General features: G+C 42.2%; 1 protein-coding gene across 7 annotated transcripts in view; it reads right to left on the reverse strand.

Moving 5' to 3' along the window:
• The window catches only part of LOC121897622 (pleckstrin homology domain-containing family A member 5-like), an 87,576-nt gene that overhangs the window by 2,371 nt on the left and 66,072 nt on the right, over positions 1-19,133 (reverse strand). For 5 of the 7 annotated variants that reach the window (XM_042412243.1, XM_042412244.1, XM_042412245.1 and 2 more), the window contains 15 exons: positions 17,331-17,837; positions 14,802-15,282; positions 14,176-14,259; positions 13,340-13,459; positions 8,627-8,689; positions 8,459-8,539; positions 7,715-7,864; positions 7,454-7,555; positions 6,483-6,641; positions 4,386-4,500; positions 3,336-3,451; positions 1,806-2,021; positions 1,508-1,669; positions 872-1,005; positions 236-378 (listed from right to left, as the gene is read on the reverse strand). In XM_042412243.1, the coding sequence (XP_042268177.1) occupies positions 236-378; positions 872-1,005; positions 1,508-1,669; positions 1,806-2,021; positions 3,336-3,451; positions 4,386-4,500; positions 6,483-6,641; positions 7,454-7,555; positions 7,715-7,864; positions 8,459-8,539; positions 8,627-8,689; positions 13,340-13,459; positions 14,176-14,259; positions 14,802-15,282; positions 17,331-17,837 (2,633 nt within the window). Of the gene's footprint in view, positions 1-235; positions 379-871; positions 1,006-1,507; positions 1,670-1,805; positions 2,022-3,335; positions 3,452-4,385; positions 4,501-5,143; positions 5,297-6,482; positions 6,642-7,453; positions 7,556-7,714; positions 7,865-8,458; positions 8,540-8,626; positions 8,690-13,339; positions 13,460-14,175; positions 14,260-14,801; positions 15,283-17,330; positions 17,838-19,133 lie in introns of all 7 variants that reach the window. The other 2 variants (XM_042412249.1, XM_042412246.1) reach the window with 2 other exon arrangements.

Below are 19,133 nucleotides of genomic sequence, written 5' to 3' on the forward strand. Positions count from 1 at the left end.
ATTGTTTTAACACAGACTTGAAAAAATGTGAACTTATCTTTTAATGAGGAGTGAGAAGGACTGTGATAAATGACTTAACACATGCACAATGGAAGCAACTGCAGTTTGATGAACCACAACATAAGGTTGCTCAAGTCTTTCAAAACAGGATCCCAGTAGTTTTTGTTTTATAAAATGCGTTCTTTAGATTCAATCCCCACCACCTCCTCCCTCTTCTCTCTCTCTAGAGATGTACCTGCTACCAGCTTGCTGCGTTTGGAGGCCTCTGCTGCCAGCTCGTAGGAGATATTAATCATCTTCTCTTTCTCCTGTATGGTACCCTCCTCTTCAGTCTCCTCCTCTGGGCTTAAAGCCATACTAGGCAGCACATTCTGCATGCTAGGAGCACACACACACACACACACACACACACACACAAAATGGTCTCTGTATCATTTACTATACAACTTTTATAAATGTATACAAACAAATTATAAGCATAGTTTCAGAATAAACACAATTACCCCAGGACAGACAAGCTATCTCTTTTAAATCAGTTCAAGGGGGCTGGCATTTAGAGTAAAATGTCACAGTGGCTGGAGATTAGAACATGGACTTTTCTTCACATCTAAGGCACTGATCTGCATGGAAAGAGCAGGTAGGCGGTGTGGCACCTTTTGAACCACCTATGGCGATGTCGTGCTGTGACCTCAAACTTACCCCTCACTTCTAAAAGAATTTCATGTATGACATCTGCTGTAAAATATCACTGCTGACCTGCACGGACAGCCCTTTCACCACAGGATTCTTATCTAATATCAAGGGCCCGAGCAGGGCTTGTTCACACTAATAAATAGTTACTGGTACTGACAGGTCATCGTGGTGTGTTTACCTGTTTTTGGCTATGAGGGCTTTGATGCGGTCAACTTTCCTCTGCTTATCAGCCTCCTGCTCAGGGCTCAGTGCCTCCTCTGGGTCTGACTCCATGTAACGCTCAGGAATCAGCACTTTGTCGGGCACAGAAAGCTGCAGAAACAGAGAAAAAAATTGTTTTATATACAGTATCTTTATGTTGCATGTTTAATACAAATGAATCAAATACAATGTGCTTCACGAATAAATTACAAACACATGTAAGAAAGGACAGATGTTAAAAGTGTCACCTATACAAATATGTAGATAAAAAAACAGAATTTAAAAACAAATAACAGACATTTAAATCATCATCATCTACAGGGAGGCTTTTCTTAGAGTTGGGGGAGTAGGAACTGTATGCAGCAACACCATAGGCTTTACCCCGGAGCGAGAAACACTTAATGTGAGACATTCTGTTGTATAAAAGATTTATGTAATTCATGTAATTAGTTCATATAATCCGTTAAATACGAGATTTTTTTTGCTGTGGATTTTAAAACTCAAATCCACGATACTTGATGTGTTGTTTGTCAACATTTCAGGAGTGTTTTGCCTGTGATAATATTAGCCCTGTCGGGTCTGATGAGTAAGACAGCCGACTGCTGTGACTTACTTCTCGGTCCACATTAAAGTGGTCAGCTTGCGAGGCTTCTTTCAGACGGGCAATCTCCTCAGCGGGCGTCTCCTGCTCCCTCACCACCTCCTGCTGCCTGAGTGAGGCCTCCAGCTCCAGAATGTCACTGCTCATCACCTCATCCCTGCGCCTCATTTGGGACTAGAAAAAACGCAGAACGAGAAAGACAAAAATGCAGAAAAAGGGGGATCACATGAAAGAATTTGATTTCAGTCTTTTCTGAATTTAAGTGCTGCCTTAGTGTCTGAATAATGTCCCGTGTCAGTCGTCCCAATACCTGCATGCTGCGGAAATGGTTATCTTTAGTAAATGAGTGGCTGCGAGAGGGTGTGTTCTCCTGGCTGCTACCCCGGATGCTGAGGCCTTTTTTCTTCTCCCTGAGTGCACCCTGCTGGTGGCGACGAATCCTCTCCAGCTGCTCCTCTACACTCATCCTGGGCCGGCCGGTCTCCGCGGCACACAGCTGCTGCTCCACCGCGCTTCGTGGACGCTCCTGGTAGCCAGAGAGGACACCCACAGACATGCATGCAGACCACAGAGGGACACAGACACACAATAAATAGAATTTAATAATAACGAAGCTTCCCTGTCAGATATTTAACTCTAAGACAGAAATCACAAAGTGGTAAACATTGACTATGCAGAACCGCAGTTAAGTGGCATCATGGTGTGGTTGTGGAAACAGTCTAAACTTGACCAAGAAAAATAACACCATTTTCCCTACACATACTGGAAAAACGTTTTGCTTGTTTAAATACAGTTAACAGCCATGATTGACATAATAACCACAATAATGATTGCTAAATGACTCTTTAATGTTCACTCGCTTAGAAACAAAATGAGCACAAGTGCAAACACATATGGAAACAACCTGACGGGCTGCTGTGCACTCACACGCTCCTGCTGGCACACATGGGTGCACTCGGTGAGACTGGGGGCCTGTTCATGCCTGAGCAGGAGAGGCTGATGATGTGAAGTGAACTGAGAAGTTGTTCACTCTCAGGTTTGTGCCATGCTGGAGGGGCTGGCAGATCTGGATTCAGTCCAGCGCCCCAGGACGCTGCCTCCACTGTTCAGATTGTTCAAGAGGCTGGTATCCAATGGCCTAAGCTAACTCTACAGGCCTGTGACACACTCTCTTACTACCACAGGCTATGTAGTTAAAGTAGACCAAAGCCTTCATGTAGAGCTATGTAGCCAGCTAACATTTCATAAAGTTCATCTAGGTTCATTTATACTATATGTCCATCTTTTTTTCAAACATAAACACATACAGACACACTAAAAACAGGACACACCCTGCAGTGTGGTGGACTAATAACATGGTTAGTGTATTTAAGTTGATAGTGTTTGAGGTTGGAAACTGTATAAACTAAGCTTGGCATTTATTTTATGACAGCCTGGTTTTTGAGAGTATGAGTCACACCCTGGCCACGTGATGAGTGGTCTCTTCTGTCATATGTTAGGTTTAAACCTGCAGTCTGATAACCAAAACAACTAATTAAGAGGGAAGTAAACAATTCAAGAAAGTTGAGTGGTTTGGGATTTCACTGCTGCCCACAAGAGGCTCACAGTGATGACATAAAAAGAAAAGCAGAGCAATTTGATAATAATTCTTATTTGTTTTTATACTGCTTGGATACAAAATGTCTGGTTTGCCACATAATGAAACATGTACTGAGAAAATGTACATTCTAAAGTTAGTACAACAACTAATATCTGAGAGAATCTGGTGATCCAAGTGGTCAAAACATTTTGAGAACAATTTACAGATCAGAGCAGTGAGGACTAAAGTCCAGGGACTCACCGTCCTGGGGTCGGGCTTCTTGCTCTTTCTTAAGGTAACATATGAAGCTATGGAGGAAGACTCAGGCACTGGAGATTTGGTCCTGGGTGGGACGATGCCCACTGGGTAGGACATCCCTGGCAGGTAAAAGAGACGAGAGGTCAGTAAACCCCCTAGTTCACTAACAGCACATATGATTTTACACTACAACAAATTCACTAAAGATACCTTTGTGCAACTAAGGTTGAACAAAATATATGAGCATATAAACGTTATTTTAAGCTTGTACTTGTGAGTATGAGAATAGTAAATTGTACAGCTACTGTTTTAAAGGTATAACAAAATGGACCCTGAAAAGACAGAGTGTAGTGTAGACAGTATTCCCAGATTGGTCATATTTTCTGGAGCCTGTTAGATAAAATATGAGACATTAAATCTGGCATCAAGTACATTCTACCCATAGGTATTTCCAGCAGCATTTGCAGGCAGCATCACGGGTTGCAAGTATTGATTGTGTGACGGTGCGGAGCAAGTGTGGAGCTACATTGTAATCGTTCAACTTCAGAGCACCTGAATTATGCTGTGTAAGCTCTTTCACCAAATTTAGGCCAATTAGCTCTTTTGGAAATTCTAAACCATCTATCAGAGATAATGCATTGTGATGTTTAAATAAAGTTCAGTAAATATAAGAAATAGGTTATCTCAGTTGACATACTGTCAACCTAGTAAATAACTGAGCAGTGTAAATCAAGTCAAATGCAGGTATGCTACTGTGTCCATAGCAACCACTGTACGCAAAATACTGGTTGTTGACCCAGCTTATGCCTTCGGAGAAAAGCCTGACCTTGTATTTAACTGTGTGTCAAGTATTGCCTGTGTAAAATGCCATGGTAACCATGGTAACTATCAATGCTAGAAACTAGTTTAATGGTCAATAATATAATTTCATTAGGCTGTTTATGGATTTTTTGTTAGTGTCAGCGAAATGGAACAAAATTGATTATTTATTGGAACAATGTGAGCACAGTTCTCTGGTATTTTAATACTTGGCCTTGCAGTGTTATTCTGTACCTTTGTTTCCAGGATGATCAGATGGGTGTTCAGATCTGTCCTCTCCGTTGCTCTCATCCACTTCAGCCACTGTGGTGAGCTCCGGTTCACTCTTATACAGCCTATAGTCCGGGCCCTATAAATGAGAATGAAACAAGTTAAACACACATTCAGAGCAACCCTGATTTATAGTTATGGAGAGTTTGGTTCCAAACTGAGATATCAAGCATTTGAAAAAGTGATATTTTCTTTCTTCTTTTATATAACAGAATAACTTCAAAGGCAGAGGCAAGATAACACCCCTTTTCTACAAAATGCTGCTTTTACAAACTGAGCAATCTTAGCACATTTATGTATACAGTTTGGAGAAAAACTCTCCATGTTCTTTCAGTTCAACACAGTTTTACAGCCAAATGAAAAAGTAGACAGCAGGCAGACACATTCAAACTCTGACATGGTCTAATTTGCAATGAAGGACAAGACACAACAAAATCTCAGTCAACTTCTAAAAAAGCTTTTAACACACAGAAAAACACACAGAAAAGGAAAACGAGGCATTTCACTTAAAATGAGAAAACAAAATACACTGGTGAGGCTTCATCCAAAAAAAAAAAGATGATGGAAGTATGGCATCAAATAAATAAAGGAACATGATCCAACCAAAAAGATGAAATGTCCGTCAAAATGAAAGTGAAAAAAATCTTCACAGCAGGCAGTGACGTGTTATGACACAGCTGAAAGCAGGGTTGACCACAAGGTCAACGGGTCAACGAGCTTACGCTGCGTGTGCCATTCCTGTGATTGGCCTTCCTGTCCTCCGGCCTGTGGATTGATGAAGGGCGCGCACCAACATTAGAGGGCAAAGGGGGCACGGTGGGGGGGTTGGGCTCGTAGGACTGGGGTAAGGGTGGCCGTGGGGGTACCAAGTCCTCCTCCTGGGGATTACACAGGGCATGACAGGACAGGAAGCAAAGTGACACATGGCGCCACCACACACGCTCAGGGCAACCGCCATCTGGTCCAGAGTAGTTCTGGCCCACAAGATGGGCAAACCAGCTGATTAGCCAGAGAGGGCTTCACATGTTGTTGACACATCCGCTCAGATAACACCATTCATTCTGCCCATATGCAGGGCTGGCGTCTTTAACACACAGCAATACAACTAAAGCTCATCGCCATCCAGATTACAGGAAGTCTGGGTGAAGAGAACTGTAGGGCTGCAACTATAATTAATTTCATGGTCAATAACTTCATCCAATTGATGGGTTAATTGTTCATTCTATAAGAGCGTTTTCACACCTGCCTTGTTTAGTTCAGTTGAATCAAACCCTGGAGCCTTTAACCCCTTGGTGCGGTTCATTTGGGCAGGGGTGAACACAGCAATTGCACTCGGACCAAAACAACTTTTCGGATTAAACCAGCTCCTCTGCATTATGCTCCCTTCTCCTCTTCAGCCAACCGAAGGCAGCAAGCCTTCTTTGTGTAACATGAAGCACCTTGTTCTTTGCCTTGAACGTGCCATTCAAATGTGCCATTCAAATGTGCCATTCTGCTCACATATGTTGGCTTGGTATATGGCCCAAACGATGACCGCAATTATGAAGAAATTCCAATTCTGCCGATGGTCCATTTTGGATAGCTATCCTGGGAGAAAAACAAACTCTCCTTTCTCTGCCCGCCAACCCCATAAGATTTCTGACCAATGAAGTGACAGCTCCCACATGGCTTTTGTTGATATAGTTTGGTTCGCTTGAAATTTTGGAAAAATGCAAGAAAGTAGCAAGTCATCCACTGATTTGGACCAAAGCAAACGAACTATAGGTGTGAAAACGCCCTAAAATGTCGGACGGTGGTGTCTTCAAATTGCTTGTGTTATCCAAAATACAAAGATATTCAAACAACAATGATACCAAACAGAGAAAAACAACAAATTCTTTCATTTGAGAAGCTTGAACCAGCAAACATTTTAGCAGTGTTGCTCCATCACTTATCAATATTGTCTGTTACTTTCCTGTTGATTGACTATTTAATTAAACAGCTTAATGATACAACACTGCAGAAGTGTGTAACCAAGTGGACTGTTTGTTTCTCTAGTGTTTCCTCTTTGTGGTGCTTCACCTCGGTTTTGTGCTTGCTGAAGTTGGTCTTGGGCCCATAGAAGCTCATACCGTCGACAGCATTTCTCTGGGCTTTGTGTTTATTGAGGGCCTCCATCACATCTTGGATCCTCCAAAGCTCTTTCTGGATGCGGACGTGCTGTTGGCTGGGAGGCTCAGTCTATGTGAACACGGAAAATACTGACAAGTTCACAAGTCGCATAACATTACCTGATGATGAACATGTTGATGTAAGATTATCGCGCAAAAGACAGAGATGAAAGAGATGAAAATTACAGATGTGCGATAGTGAGACGATGCATCTACTAAAGTGTGCAGCCAGTACAGATACTGATCTGTTCAAGCTGTTATTTGAGAAATATTAGCCGCAGAACACGTCCAGCAGAGCAGGAAGATGAGAAGAGGGTTATAGTTAGACTGAAGGGAGAAGGAATGGAGAGAGAGCAAAAGAGCAAGAGAAAGAGACACATAATTATCTCCTTACTGATGATAGGTTTGTCTGTGTGTGAGGGGCACTTAAAAAAGGATGTCCAGGCTCCCTGCTGGCCCCCTGACTTCTCTACTCTGAATTAGCATCGACTCTGACTCAGGCTAAACCGGGAATAGCTGTTAGGATTGTTTCTCTCTGTCTCTACACCTCTCCCATGATGAAGGACAAGATAAAAGACAGACTTTAATTAAGACCTGTTCTTCATCGCTACAGTCATCAATCACTCACTATGTTGCTTTGATCTCTCGGTTACCTCCCTCCACACTCAGCTAAGAGTACTGGAGCAAAGAAATTGTCTTTACTTTTTCACCAAAGTCAAAAAAGTGTCTACAAAAAGGATGACGAAGTGTTCAAGGGAATTTGTCGTATTCTCGGCTTTCTTTGAAGCTCTACAGTAGATGTACTCCAACCGTGCCAGAGTTCGACAGCAGAAGCGGCGCAAGATTAAAGCAGTGCAGCTTCAGTCTCAAGAATTATCCTACCTGAGGGCTTCCCAGCGCTTCTAGTTGCTCCAGCAGGTTGTTCTTAGCCAGAGTCACATCTCCTTCCAGCTTGTCATACTCCCTCCATGACCTCTCCAACTCCTAGTTTGGGAGAGATACACTTTGTGAATGAAAATAAGCAAGGAAAAACTCTTAACAAAAACTCAAGCATTCCTGGAGAAAGAAAATTAGAGTGTCTATTTAATATGTGTGTATGCGTATGAGTGCGCGTGTGTGTGCGTGTACTGTGACACGACTCACAGCTGTGACTCTGGACAGCTCTCTGCAGGTGCTGAGGAGGCCACTCTGCAGCAAGTCTCTCTGCTGGATGACACTCTGCATGGCAGCTGGGTTATCAGAGCCCATCTCTATCTCCTGGCTGGCTGACAGCAGGGCTGTCTCCAGGGTGTGCTAAAGGAACAGACAACCAGTATTAGGGGTAAAGCATTACAAAGTAATATGTTAGAGTACTTTTTTGGTTTAATGAGTAAGGTAACGTGTTAGTTTTGCAATTCAAGTAATCAGTTATTTAGTTACATTTTCAAATAAGTTATTTGTTGCTGTTATAATATTACTGTATTTCCCTGTTTCTTTTGTTGCCACAAAAAAACAAAAAAGGAAAATCCCTTTCGTTTCTTTTCGGTTTATGCACCTATTCCTCATTCTTGACAGGTAGCTGCATACTAATGATCAACTGTCAAATAAAAGGTAAAAGTGTCCAAAAACTAATCTAAAAAATGAAAGATGACATGGCTATGCAAATTTGATGTTGACAGTTGCTTGGTTATGGTCTTTCTTAGTTGTGCGCAAATAAACTGAGCTCAAACTATATTTATAATAGAAATGTTTTGGATGACTGTCTAAAAGCTGGGCTGACCATATATTACACAAATGTCAACTGTGTGTTCTTTTCAGTTTATTTTCTACGTGGCCCCTCATCTTTGTGGACATTTTAACAGTGTTTTGTGAAAAATATGTAATGATGTGCGATGTGTGTTCAGTCACCTTCTCTCTGTACAGCTGCTGAAGTTTGTCCTCCTGTGTCCTCACCAATTTATCCTGCTCACACAACCTGCTAAGTTTGGTCTGAGAAGAGAACAATAATCAGTTTTGACCCTTTATATGTAGTTGAATGTAGCATCATGTCATGCGAGAGTGCAACAAAGAACTTACATCAATGTCCACCTCTTCTGGCATGCATGGGTAGGCGTGTTCTCTGTAGTCTTCTGGGCTCAGCTGTGAAGAAAGAAAGAACATCAGACAGTGACACCAAACATGCACATACACATTAGAATCTGGAGATCTAATGCAGTGTCATGACAAGGCTCTCTCACTGAGTCGCAGAATTTGTCCTTGGGTAGTAACTCGTATTCACTAAATCAGACAATCTAAGTTAGCAAACCAACAGCTGGAGTGCAGCCAGTCTAAACACAGTCTCTTCTTCGTGTTTCATCACCCACAATCATTTGTCTCCATCGGCACAACACGGTGGTTTTATCAGAAATGCAAGGGGAAGGCATGTTAAACAATCTTGCTTACTAAACTCTAGAGTCAGCACATTGGCTGTGTTCACCAACTGTGTTGTTCTCCAGCACATGCTCTGCAGCTAACTGGTCCAAGGAATCTGCCTGTCTGGTAGCTGTGGTCAACTGAGTATGTTTTATTTAGTCAAAATGCAATTTCACTTACAGACAATCCCAGAATAACAAACTAACCACATGCTTTAACATACAGTACCTCATTATGCTCAGAACAATTATAAACAGGTGTTTAATTACTTGAATCCAGGCTCAAATACTGACAACGGCAGCCCTAATGATTTCTTCAGCATATTGATACTGTCAGCCTGCACTGCAGTTACTTCCAGACTAGGAAAGCCCACAGTCTAAACTAGTTTGTACTATTTTACACCTGCATTTGTAGCATCAGTAGTTAGCTGAGAAAAAGAAAATATAATCCTTCTTTCCCCTTGTATTAAAACCACTCATCGACATATTTTAAAGAAATAAAAGGCCACACTACTCAATCACATGCCATTATTTGAACTGCATTGGATCCCATGTTTCCAGACAATTAATTCATCACATAATTCTTCATTATTCATCCATTTTCCTTGATTTAAAAAATACAAGTGCAGCCTATACATATTTGGACAGTGACACAATTCTTTGTTGTTTTGTCTTTGTACTCAAATTGAACTTGAAATGAAACAATGCTATAAGATCAATCTACGTTTATATTGGGTGAAAAATTAAGTAATTGTAGCCCATTTTATATCATCAGTGGGGTTGGGCCCTTAGTGGGGGACTGCCTAATCCCGAGCCTGTTAAACTCCTGTAAAGCATCTTCATTTCAAATTCAACGTGCTGGATGACAGAGTCAAAACACAAACAATTAGTCACTGTCCAAATACTGTCAGACTCCACCAACACTAATAATAGGCTCCTCACTCACACTTGCACTATTTCACACATACTTTTCTCAACACCCTTTTTTCCTCAGTTGAACCACACAGTACAGTTAAAGCAGGTGGGACCTGAGAACATTCCACACAGAACATGCAAAACGCTCCCACAGCTCAGGGAGCTTCACTGTGGTGTTGTGTGGTGTGGACTAGGAGTGACGGGGGCGGGGGGGAGGAGAGGAGGGGGAGAAAGACAGACTTTTTGGCAGTTGAACAGGTGGGAATGCAGCTGTTGCCGGGCTGATATGCCAATGAAAAGGTGAAGGGGTGAGGGTGGGTGGGGGCACTCTTCGGCTGCACTTTTACGCCTCGAGAGGCGATCACAAAAGTGGCAAAGTGATGTCATCGTCACACACAAGGCGGGCCCTCTTTATCCTTTCCATCAGCAGAATGACAACAGGGAGTGAGGGGGAAGTGACACGGACAGGTAAAAAGAAACATCTTCATCATAGATATGCCCTCTGGCCATATTATGTATAGAGTATATTCCAAAGAGGATGCTCAAGTGTGTCCAATCTTAAAGGAATACTTTTGGGAAATATGCTTATTTGCTTTCTGCAATATGAAGCTACAGGATACAGTTAGCTAAGCTTAGCATGAAGACTAGAAACGGGGGGAACAGCTAGCCTGGCTCTGTCCAAAGGTTAAACAAATCCACCAACAAGCACCTCTAAAGCTTGCTAATTAACACATTATATCTCATCTGTGTTATCAGGTCAAAAACTGATATGAGCGTACAGAAAGAAAGTGGTATCTAAACTCTTGGCAAGATGGACAATAAGTGCATTTCCAAATATGTTGTACTGTTCCTTTAAAGCGCTGAATCCTAACATCTGAATAGTGTTAATATTTGACTAACTGGCAAAGGACTTAAATAAATACAGCAGCACTGGTCGACTCCAAATGAACCGTAAAGAGGGTTGGCATGGATCTCATTTTTAGGATAGTGAAATGTTCTTGCATCCCAAAAACTAAAAGGGAAAATCAATTTAGTTTATTGTACTTAAATTACACCATGAAAACAATCCCCTGTCGACTTTAAATGGGGCACTCATTTATTCCACGAAAAGACATGGTACTACAATAATGAACTGGTCTGAGAAGTGACAAGTCTGGCAACACAGAATTAAGTCTCACCAATTAGAGTCCAGGTGGCTTGAGAGGGAACATATTCTGCACGGGGTTATGAAAAATCACACACTAACCTTCACTTGTTAAGGCACTAGACAAAACAAGATGAGTAAAAACTACAGGGTTTGTTGCCTTAATGACGTGGGTGCAGCCACAGCTTTAGCTTTTGATTTAGGACAGTCCCATAGCTAGTTAGAGTGTTTTCTAAAACACGTAGGAGCTTGTAAACTGTTTCCAGCCTCCATACACAAACCTGAGAGAGTGAGGAAGGGATTGAACTGAACAGTGAAGCATACACATCATACTTCTCTTTTACAAGTCATGCCCACATTAGCATGACTTCTCACAATAAGAGGAGAACAGTAAAAGCAATGGATGAGTTGGTTCTGGCGATACAAACGATACAGGGAGACCAGTCTCAAGATGCCATGAGGAATTGGACACCGAAGGAAGAGCATTGCAAAACAGACCAAAAAAAACAACAGCGACTGGTGAGGATGAGGCGGAGCAAAGCCTTTGGCTGGCCTTACTTGCTGGTAAAGTTGAGGCCTTGGGGCAGAGTTCTCAATCAAAGTGTGAGTCATGACGATTAAAGGGTCATTTTCCTTCATCTAGTCCAGTGTGGAGAGGAGCAATATAGCAAGTGTCAGTTCATAGCAGCGCTTTTCACTTCAAAGACAACACCGACAATGTTGTTGCACCTCGCTTGCGCTCTCCCATGAAGAGGACTCAATCATAAACACATGCATCCAGAGAGGACAGGGATGGATACATGAACAATAAGAGATGCTTACAAACAGGATCAGAGAGACATTCTAGTGAAACGCTCTAAGTCAATTATTTGTTAGAGGGGAAAATCTCCCGTTAAAGCTTAGTGTATTATAACTATACAGATTAGAGTGAGATCCAGTTATCTAGTTAGTATAGTTTAGTAACAGTTCAGGGTGTATTTTCAAACCAGTGAATGAATAGGCCTATCTATGGATGGGTGTGGCAAACTAGCCTAGGCTATAAATGCTGTGGTATGTGACATTGGTCCATGCTATCCAGTTTCCCCAGGAAAATAAACATTAGATAAACATGATAACGTAGTTAAACATCAAACAGGAAATCCAAGTATCTGTCAGTGGACTGTACTGATTAGTATTATAATAATCGTAACATTTAATTAGTTAAGTTCATGACAGCAGGAAACAGGGCCATGCAACCATGCATTACCCCACCTGATTGTCCAAATACATGAGGTTCCTTTGGAGGTGATGGGAGAGAATGTCGTTCTAGCGTCAGCAGCAGAAAAGGAGAGGAAAGAAAAGGCAACAGGAGAGTAAGACAAAGAAGAAGAAGCATCCTCTCTCTGACTCTCAAACACGCACACACACACACACACACACACACACATTCAAACATGTCTTGTACTGTATACCCAAAGATAACCAGACGGAAAGGAAGGCAGGACCAGTCAAGGTGAGGAAAATAGGTCAGGTACCAGATGTACTACACAGTATAAAGTAACATGAATGCAGTATTGGACATGAAAGACGAGAACACCATAATGACTAAATAGCCACATGGAGTCTTGAATAAGTGCACTCAAGATACATAGACAGCAGTGAGCTGAGCTAATTTACTTGAAATGCATCACTAACATGAGTATCCTTATAATGTACTACCCCACCAACTGAGTCTGTCCGTCAGTGTAGTTCAATGCAGTTGGTACAAGGGGGACTTTAATATCATTGTGGAGTAGTAGGTAAAAAAGTGCTAAAGGGATGACAAACCCAAATCCCTCAAACCAACCATCTCAAACCTAGTTGACCTACATCAGTCAAATCTGTGGTCTGACGTATTTAAGGAGACTTAAAATGTAAAAATCCTGATTTAACATTTACGTATGCCAGTGGTCTAAACCTCTTTAACCAGTGACTCTTTAAGCTCGCTAATGGCTTTTCCAGCTAACATCTGTCTTGACTCTTTAAGGAAGTAAAATGACTTATCAACTTCTTGCCCTTCTGAAATGGCCCAAATGTTTTTATCTCTGGACATTTCATTATGTTTTGGGAAAAGCTGAAAGCAAACTAGCTGATCCCGAAATGTGATAAATAGACAACTTCAAGCAAAAGCATAGTTCTTCACGGAGAAAGTGCCTACAGCCTTTTCTCCTCAAATCAGCCATGTGTGAAGACCAAAAAAACCCCCCCTCTGGATCGAGATGGATAATGGAAGCGGGTAAAAATGGCATACACACCACACTCTAACACACACGCCTGCAGAGGAATCTCTGGGGGCCTGACCTTTGGGTTGTCGTCATCCATGTTTAGTTGCATAAGCTGTGCTACAGTGTGCTCCCGGATACTGTTTAGCTCTGCCTGCTGCCGCCGCAGCTTTATCAGCAGCAGAGTCAGTTCCTCAGGCTGCAGGGTAGGGAGGGAAGGAGGGAGGGATATACAGCCACAATGAAACAGGGACACACCACAAGGGGAGTGGGAAAGGAAAGGAGAGAACACACCAGGACAGGAGATTTAGATGTATCAGGCTCCCAATAGGTGAACAGTTGCTATATCCAGGTATTGAGTTTTCATGCAGCTCAGGACCATGAGATTACCCAAGGTGCAATCGCTGTCAGCAGCATGCTAATTCCACTCGACCACTCAAGACAGAAGAACAGTTTAGCATTTATTACAGAATCCAGTTCACACGTTCCCAGCTCCATGAGGACATAGCACTGTGTACGGCTTTGACATAAATTCCTGATCTGGCTTAGAGAGTTGTGAGTGACAGGGTTTTTAAATCTTCACTGATGTGAAGCAAGTCTAAGGAGCTCCTAAAGTGAACATTCCCTAAATCCCACTACTTGGAGCACACATCTGAGTTCTGCCTGAATCAGCCTCTTTCTATAAATTCTGTCACAATCTATTCTTGGAAGGAAATAAAGGGCAGAAAGAGGGAGAGGGAGAAAGGGAGGGTAGCTTTGTCTTTCAAAGAAGTCCAATTAAACCCAAATGGATAAATATTTAGAACCCAAGCGTGAAATTACTGGGTGGTGTGTTTCAGTAGGAGCAGAGTGACCCAAAACTGGGTAGGTGGAAGACAGTGATGCACACTGAACCGGGCTATCGTGAGGACTTACTGTTTTGCCTTGGAGAGACTGGGCAGTGATAGTCTGAACTGGGATTCCTGCAGGCATAGACCTCCTATCTGGTGGGTACGCATACTGCAAGACACAGTAAATTAAAACTTAAATTGCCTGTCTTTTACATTTAATGTGAAAGGCTTTCAACAATCATTCTGAGGTAAAGAGTTGGTTCACCTAAATTACAGAAAAACAAATTTTTCTCACTCACCTCTTGAGTTTTTCAAATTTTGTTTATGTGCTCAAAACCAAATCAAAAATGTCAAAATTCGACAGTAATATTCAGAAATGCAAACCTGTCAACAGGTTTTAAAAGGATATTTTCTTCAGTAAAAAATTGTTCCAATGAAAACATGTTCTGATTCTGCAGAGACATTGATTTTGAATTCTTTAAATGGCATTTTCCAATGCTGTGAGTATGAAAAAGTCAACTCGAGAAACAAGAGACCAAACAAAAAGTTCTTAGACACCAATATCTCAAAAGTAAAAAACAAAACAAAAACAAAGCTATCAGTATGAATAGATGATAGTTGATAGATAATGATATACAGATAAGTGAAAATATGTTTTTTTTGTTATGTGGGTGAACCGACCCTTTATCATTTCTGTATGCCTTAACTGACCTTGTTGAGTTGTGGCCTGTGCCGCCTGTCGATGCTCATGTCTCTTTGGTAGATGGGAGAGGATACCTCTGATCGGGCACTGTTCATGTTGTAGGATCGCATCGGAGAGTAGCCACCGTACATGGACAGGGAGCCGTGAGAAGGTGAGGGGGGGATGGAGTGGCTCGGTGCGGCATGTTCTGACAGGTTGATCATGGTTTTGGGACTGGCCATATTGCTGTAGAGCCCTGGTGGCCTGCAGTAGGCCTGCCTTTGCTGCCACTCGTATAACTGCCACATGGTGTCGTCGCGCATGGAGCGGCGCTTGTCAACCGGCGAGGGACCCAGGGCCTGGTCGTACATCGATGGCGACATGCTGCAGATGCTGTCCCGCTGTGCCATGCTATTCCTGGGCATACTGCGGTAGCCGTCGCCATAAAGAGGCATATAGGGTACCCGATGGCTTGGCATGTTTCTAGGCAGCGTCTGGTATGATGCAACGCTGAGGAGGAAGAAGAAAAAAAAAACTGAAATCATCTTATTCCCTTGATTCGCACAAGACTCTTTAGACAGTTAAAGTAAAATAATTCAGTAATTAATTGAATTATTTAATAATGAATTAATAATAACATAGATGGGTAGCAGAGACATTCATTTCATGTATAGCTTGGGCAATAAATGCTTCTTATGCTTATGCTAAATGCTGCTTATCTATATATTTTCATCAGGATCTTACCATCAGCTCCCAAAGGATGTAAGTTGGTACAACGATTTAATCATTCTTCAACTACTTAATTATTTTATTTTTTCTTTCTGTCTGGTTATTCCCATGAATCGACTCTACCTGACAAGTGCCAAGTGAGAAAATTGTTTGAAGTGAAATGAAATCTTAATTAATACAAAAAAACAACAACATTTGATTATTACTTGCTTGCTGACTCACTCATCAAAGCAATGTCATGTTATGATTTTCCTTTCTTTTAAAATTTTGTAGCTGCAGCTTCTAGTTCTCCACGTAGATAACATTTGGACCCTTCACTCTGTAAATGTGTCCAGATAGCACATCGACCAAATCAATCACAGAGTATGTCTCAACAGTGAGGTACAGTGTGCGTGCATATTAATCTGTGTTTCTATGTGTGTCTTTGATAGATAGAGAGAAGCGAGAAGCCCCCCCAAGGACAAATAAGACCTTTCCAGAGACAACAAAGCTTTAAAAAGCTTCACTTCCACAGCGGGTTCAAAGTCAGTGCAGCTGGCACCAAGAGAGCTTCCTATTAAGACTCCCTGGCAGTTCTTGGCTAGAACGCTCACTGGTCTGTAAAACCCAGTAGCATTAAAAAAAGGCATGTGACTGCATGGAAACTAAACATCATTCTAGAGGACATGCGTGTAATGACAAACAGAGACTATCGAAGGGAAAGAAAAGAGGGAGTGTACATGCTTATGACAGAGGACCACAATGGAAACATGCGCAGAGGCCTTACTGTGGTTGTACAGATGAAAATCTTTTGAAATTCATGTATTATTCAAAGCAGATGTATGTCTTTGTGTCTTTTTTTTATAGTGAATAACGGTAGGTACAATACAGGTGAGGTTACAGTTAGAAAAGAAACATAAACAACCGAGAGATAACAGATGGTAAGACAAAAAGAAAGGGCGATAACAAAGGGTGATAAGATAAACTAAGGAATATAACATCTCTGATGAGAGGTAAGCCAGTAGATGGATGTGTGCCTGTGTGTGGAGTGTGTTGCCTGTGTGTTGTATGAGACCAGGGTGATGGGAGTTGGGTTTTAAGGGGGTTAGATGAACCAAGATAGTAGCATTCATACACAAATACACTCATACTCATACACATACTGGATACACAAACATATACACATAATGCATGCATGCATACATTCCTCCTCCCTTATATGTGAGGTATGTGTCTTTTGTAAATAAAATAAAAGTAAACAAGGAGTGAGTGGACAAAAAAAAGGCAAGGCTGTGTCCAACATGAACACAAGCTGGGTGAAGATAAACGGACAGACAGATAAACAGATGGAGAGACAGACAGACACACACACCCACACACACAATGAGAGAGCAAGTTGAATCTCAACCAATGAAAAATGACGCTCTCACAGCAGGGTCAGTGACAGGCGGTATCTCTAGCTAACAGCTCTGCACAACTATTGTTTATCCCCAGCTCTACTTAGTGGTACACTTAATAGTGCAACGTAAGAGTGTTAAAATCATGGTCAGGATGTGTGAATCTTCTGGCTTTAAACAAAACCGTTTCAGGAAAGAAATGGGACTAAGAAGCTTTGGAGATTTAGAGTCTGTATTTGTGCTGTGTGCAGGGACTCAGACCCTGAAGGAGAATCCCTCCTGTCTCAGTTGCAGGTGAATCAGCTTTTCTAGATTATACCAAGTTTAGCCAAGTTCCTACTTTTGGTTGTTGAAGTAGGACAAGACTGGACTCTTGTGGAATAACCTCAAAACATCTTGTGCTGGACATTGTGGAATAGAGTGCCAGTTAAAATACTATATAATCAAACCAACCTCCTCGTGTCATCATCCTGGTTGCGTCCTCTCTGTGTGCGGACCCATTGCTCCAGCTGCTGCATAGAGCTGGTCCTACTCAGGGTTCTTTCTGGCTCATGGGTGGGACTTCGTTGAGGAGGGACTCCGTTTCCATCAGCTGGACACTGCTCACCAGCTCCATTGACCTGGGGGCTGCGGTTTGACCCGTCCATCTCTGTTGGAGTCCGTGGTGAGGTGATGTTAGCCGTGATGGCTGCTGCCTGGGCTGGCTGCAGTTTGATACTGTTGATCTTGGTGAGGGGACGCTCACGCTCTGCCCCGTCTTTCTGGAAGCCGTAGCGCTCAGCATCTCGCTGCTTCCTTTCTTCTTCTGCCGTGGCGGAGGTTACTGCTGCAGTGTGCTCACGGTCCACCTCGCGGTTGCGTTCGTTTTTCTGGATTTCAGGCTGTGTGAGTGGTGGCCTGTGATTAGCCACGTGGTTGACCTCCTGTGGTCCACACTGCTCCACTTTTAGCCTGTCCAACCTGAAAATGACAAAGAAAAGTGATCAATCTATTACCCTGTTTTAGCCAAAGGAAATCAAAACACAGTGACAGAAAAATGATTACTCTATTAAATACGATTGGCAGCTGGGATACTCTTCTGTGTCACAGATCATCAGTAAAAAGTGTTTTTCAGACATTATACCATGTATGGATGATATATAGTGTGGACCTAATGCAGTACCTTTGTGAGCACTGCTAATGGGGGCAGCTCTGAAACAAAAAGAAAGTGCAAAGAAAATGGCTGGAGGTGCACAATGTTTCTTCCAGCTGCCAGAGGAGGCCAGCCGTGTAAAAGGAAATCAGATATCTCCAATAAAACGCTGCCTCTGCTGGGGCACGTCTCAAAGGTGGTGCTCAGACCCCAGTAATCCATTTGCAGTTCCCTTTTGCCTCCTCTCTAGAAGACCTATCTACAGCTCTGTTGTCCTTTGGGAGGTCTCCAGAGGTAATAGACACCACTACTCCTTGACCTTAGACAGACTCAAGGTTAGAGCTTCAAAGTTGAGCAAATTCCCCTTAGCAGCAGGGCTCACTGGGTTAGCAATAAGAGGGCAGTAGGAAAGGCATTCCTTCAGAGTTTCCACTTGGATCCTTTTAAATAGCAGCTCTAGTCACGTAATGTCTTCTCCAGCCCTCTGTGGCTCCACAAGCCCAGTAGAGCACACATTTAGCCCTTATGAAATCTCTATGTGCATTCACTCATACGCATTTGGGAAAGTTTTGCAAACTGATAATAACATTTACAGTAAAAGGTCCTTAACATATTAGGTTTTAGGCTACTGTATCTTGTTCCTTTTTAACACTATTCAACAGCTTGAAAATATAAAAAGCTGTTATCATATGTAATACAGCACATAAAACATAAGACACTAGATTGAGTTGAAATTGCTTTTAGTCTAGATAGATATTATAAAGCTGTTATACTAGATAGCCTCATAGCAGCATCACGCTGTCCTATTTAACAGTGCTATTCAGTGGATTTTAGGCTCTACTGCTCTGTGTAATTACAAAGCACTTCACCATTACGCCTCTGCTCGCCCATGTAAAAGAAGGGCATTAGACAGGCGGGCTGCCAAATGACAGACATCTAACACAGTTTAAAAAAGGAAGGAAAAAAAACTGAATCCTGGTGAGTCAGAGATCCTGATCACTCAGCACAGCTGTGTCAAACATTGCTTATAGCACCTGCACCACGTGTTCACAGTGCATATATGCCCGATGTTTACGGCATTCTGGTGTGTTACTGTGTAATAAAACGGTGAAAATAGTTATAAA

Source organism: Thunnus maccoyii, chromosome 5, assembly GCF_910596095.1.
Source record: "Thunnus maccoyii chromosome 5, fThuMac1.1, whole genome shotgun sequence".
Lineage (NCBI taxonomy): Eukaryota > Metazoa > Chordata > Actinopteri > Scombriformes > Scombridae > Thunnus > Thunnus maccoyii.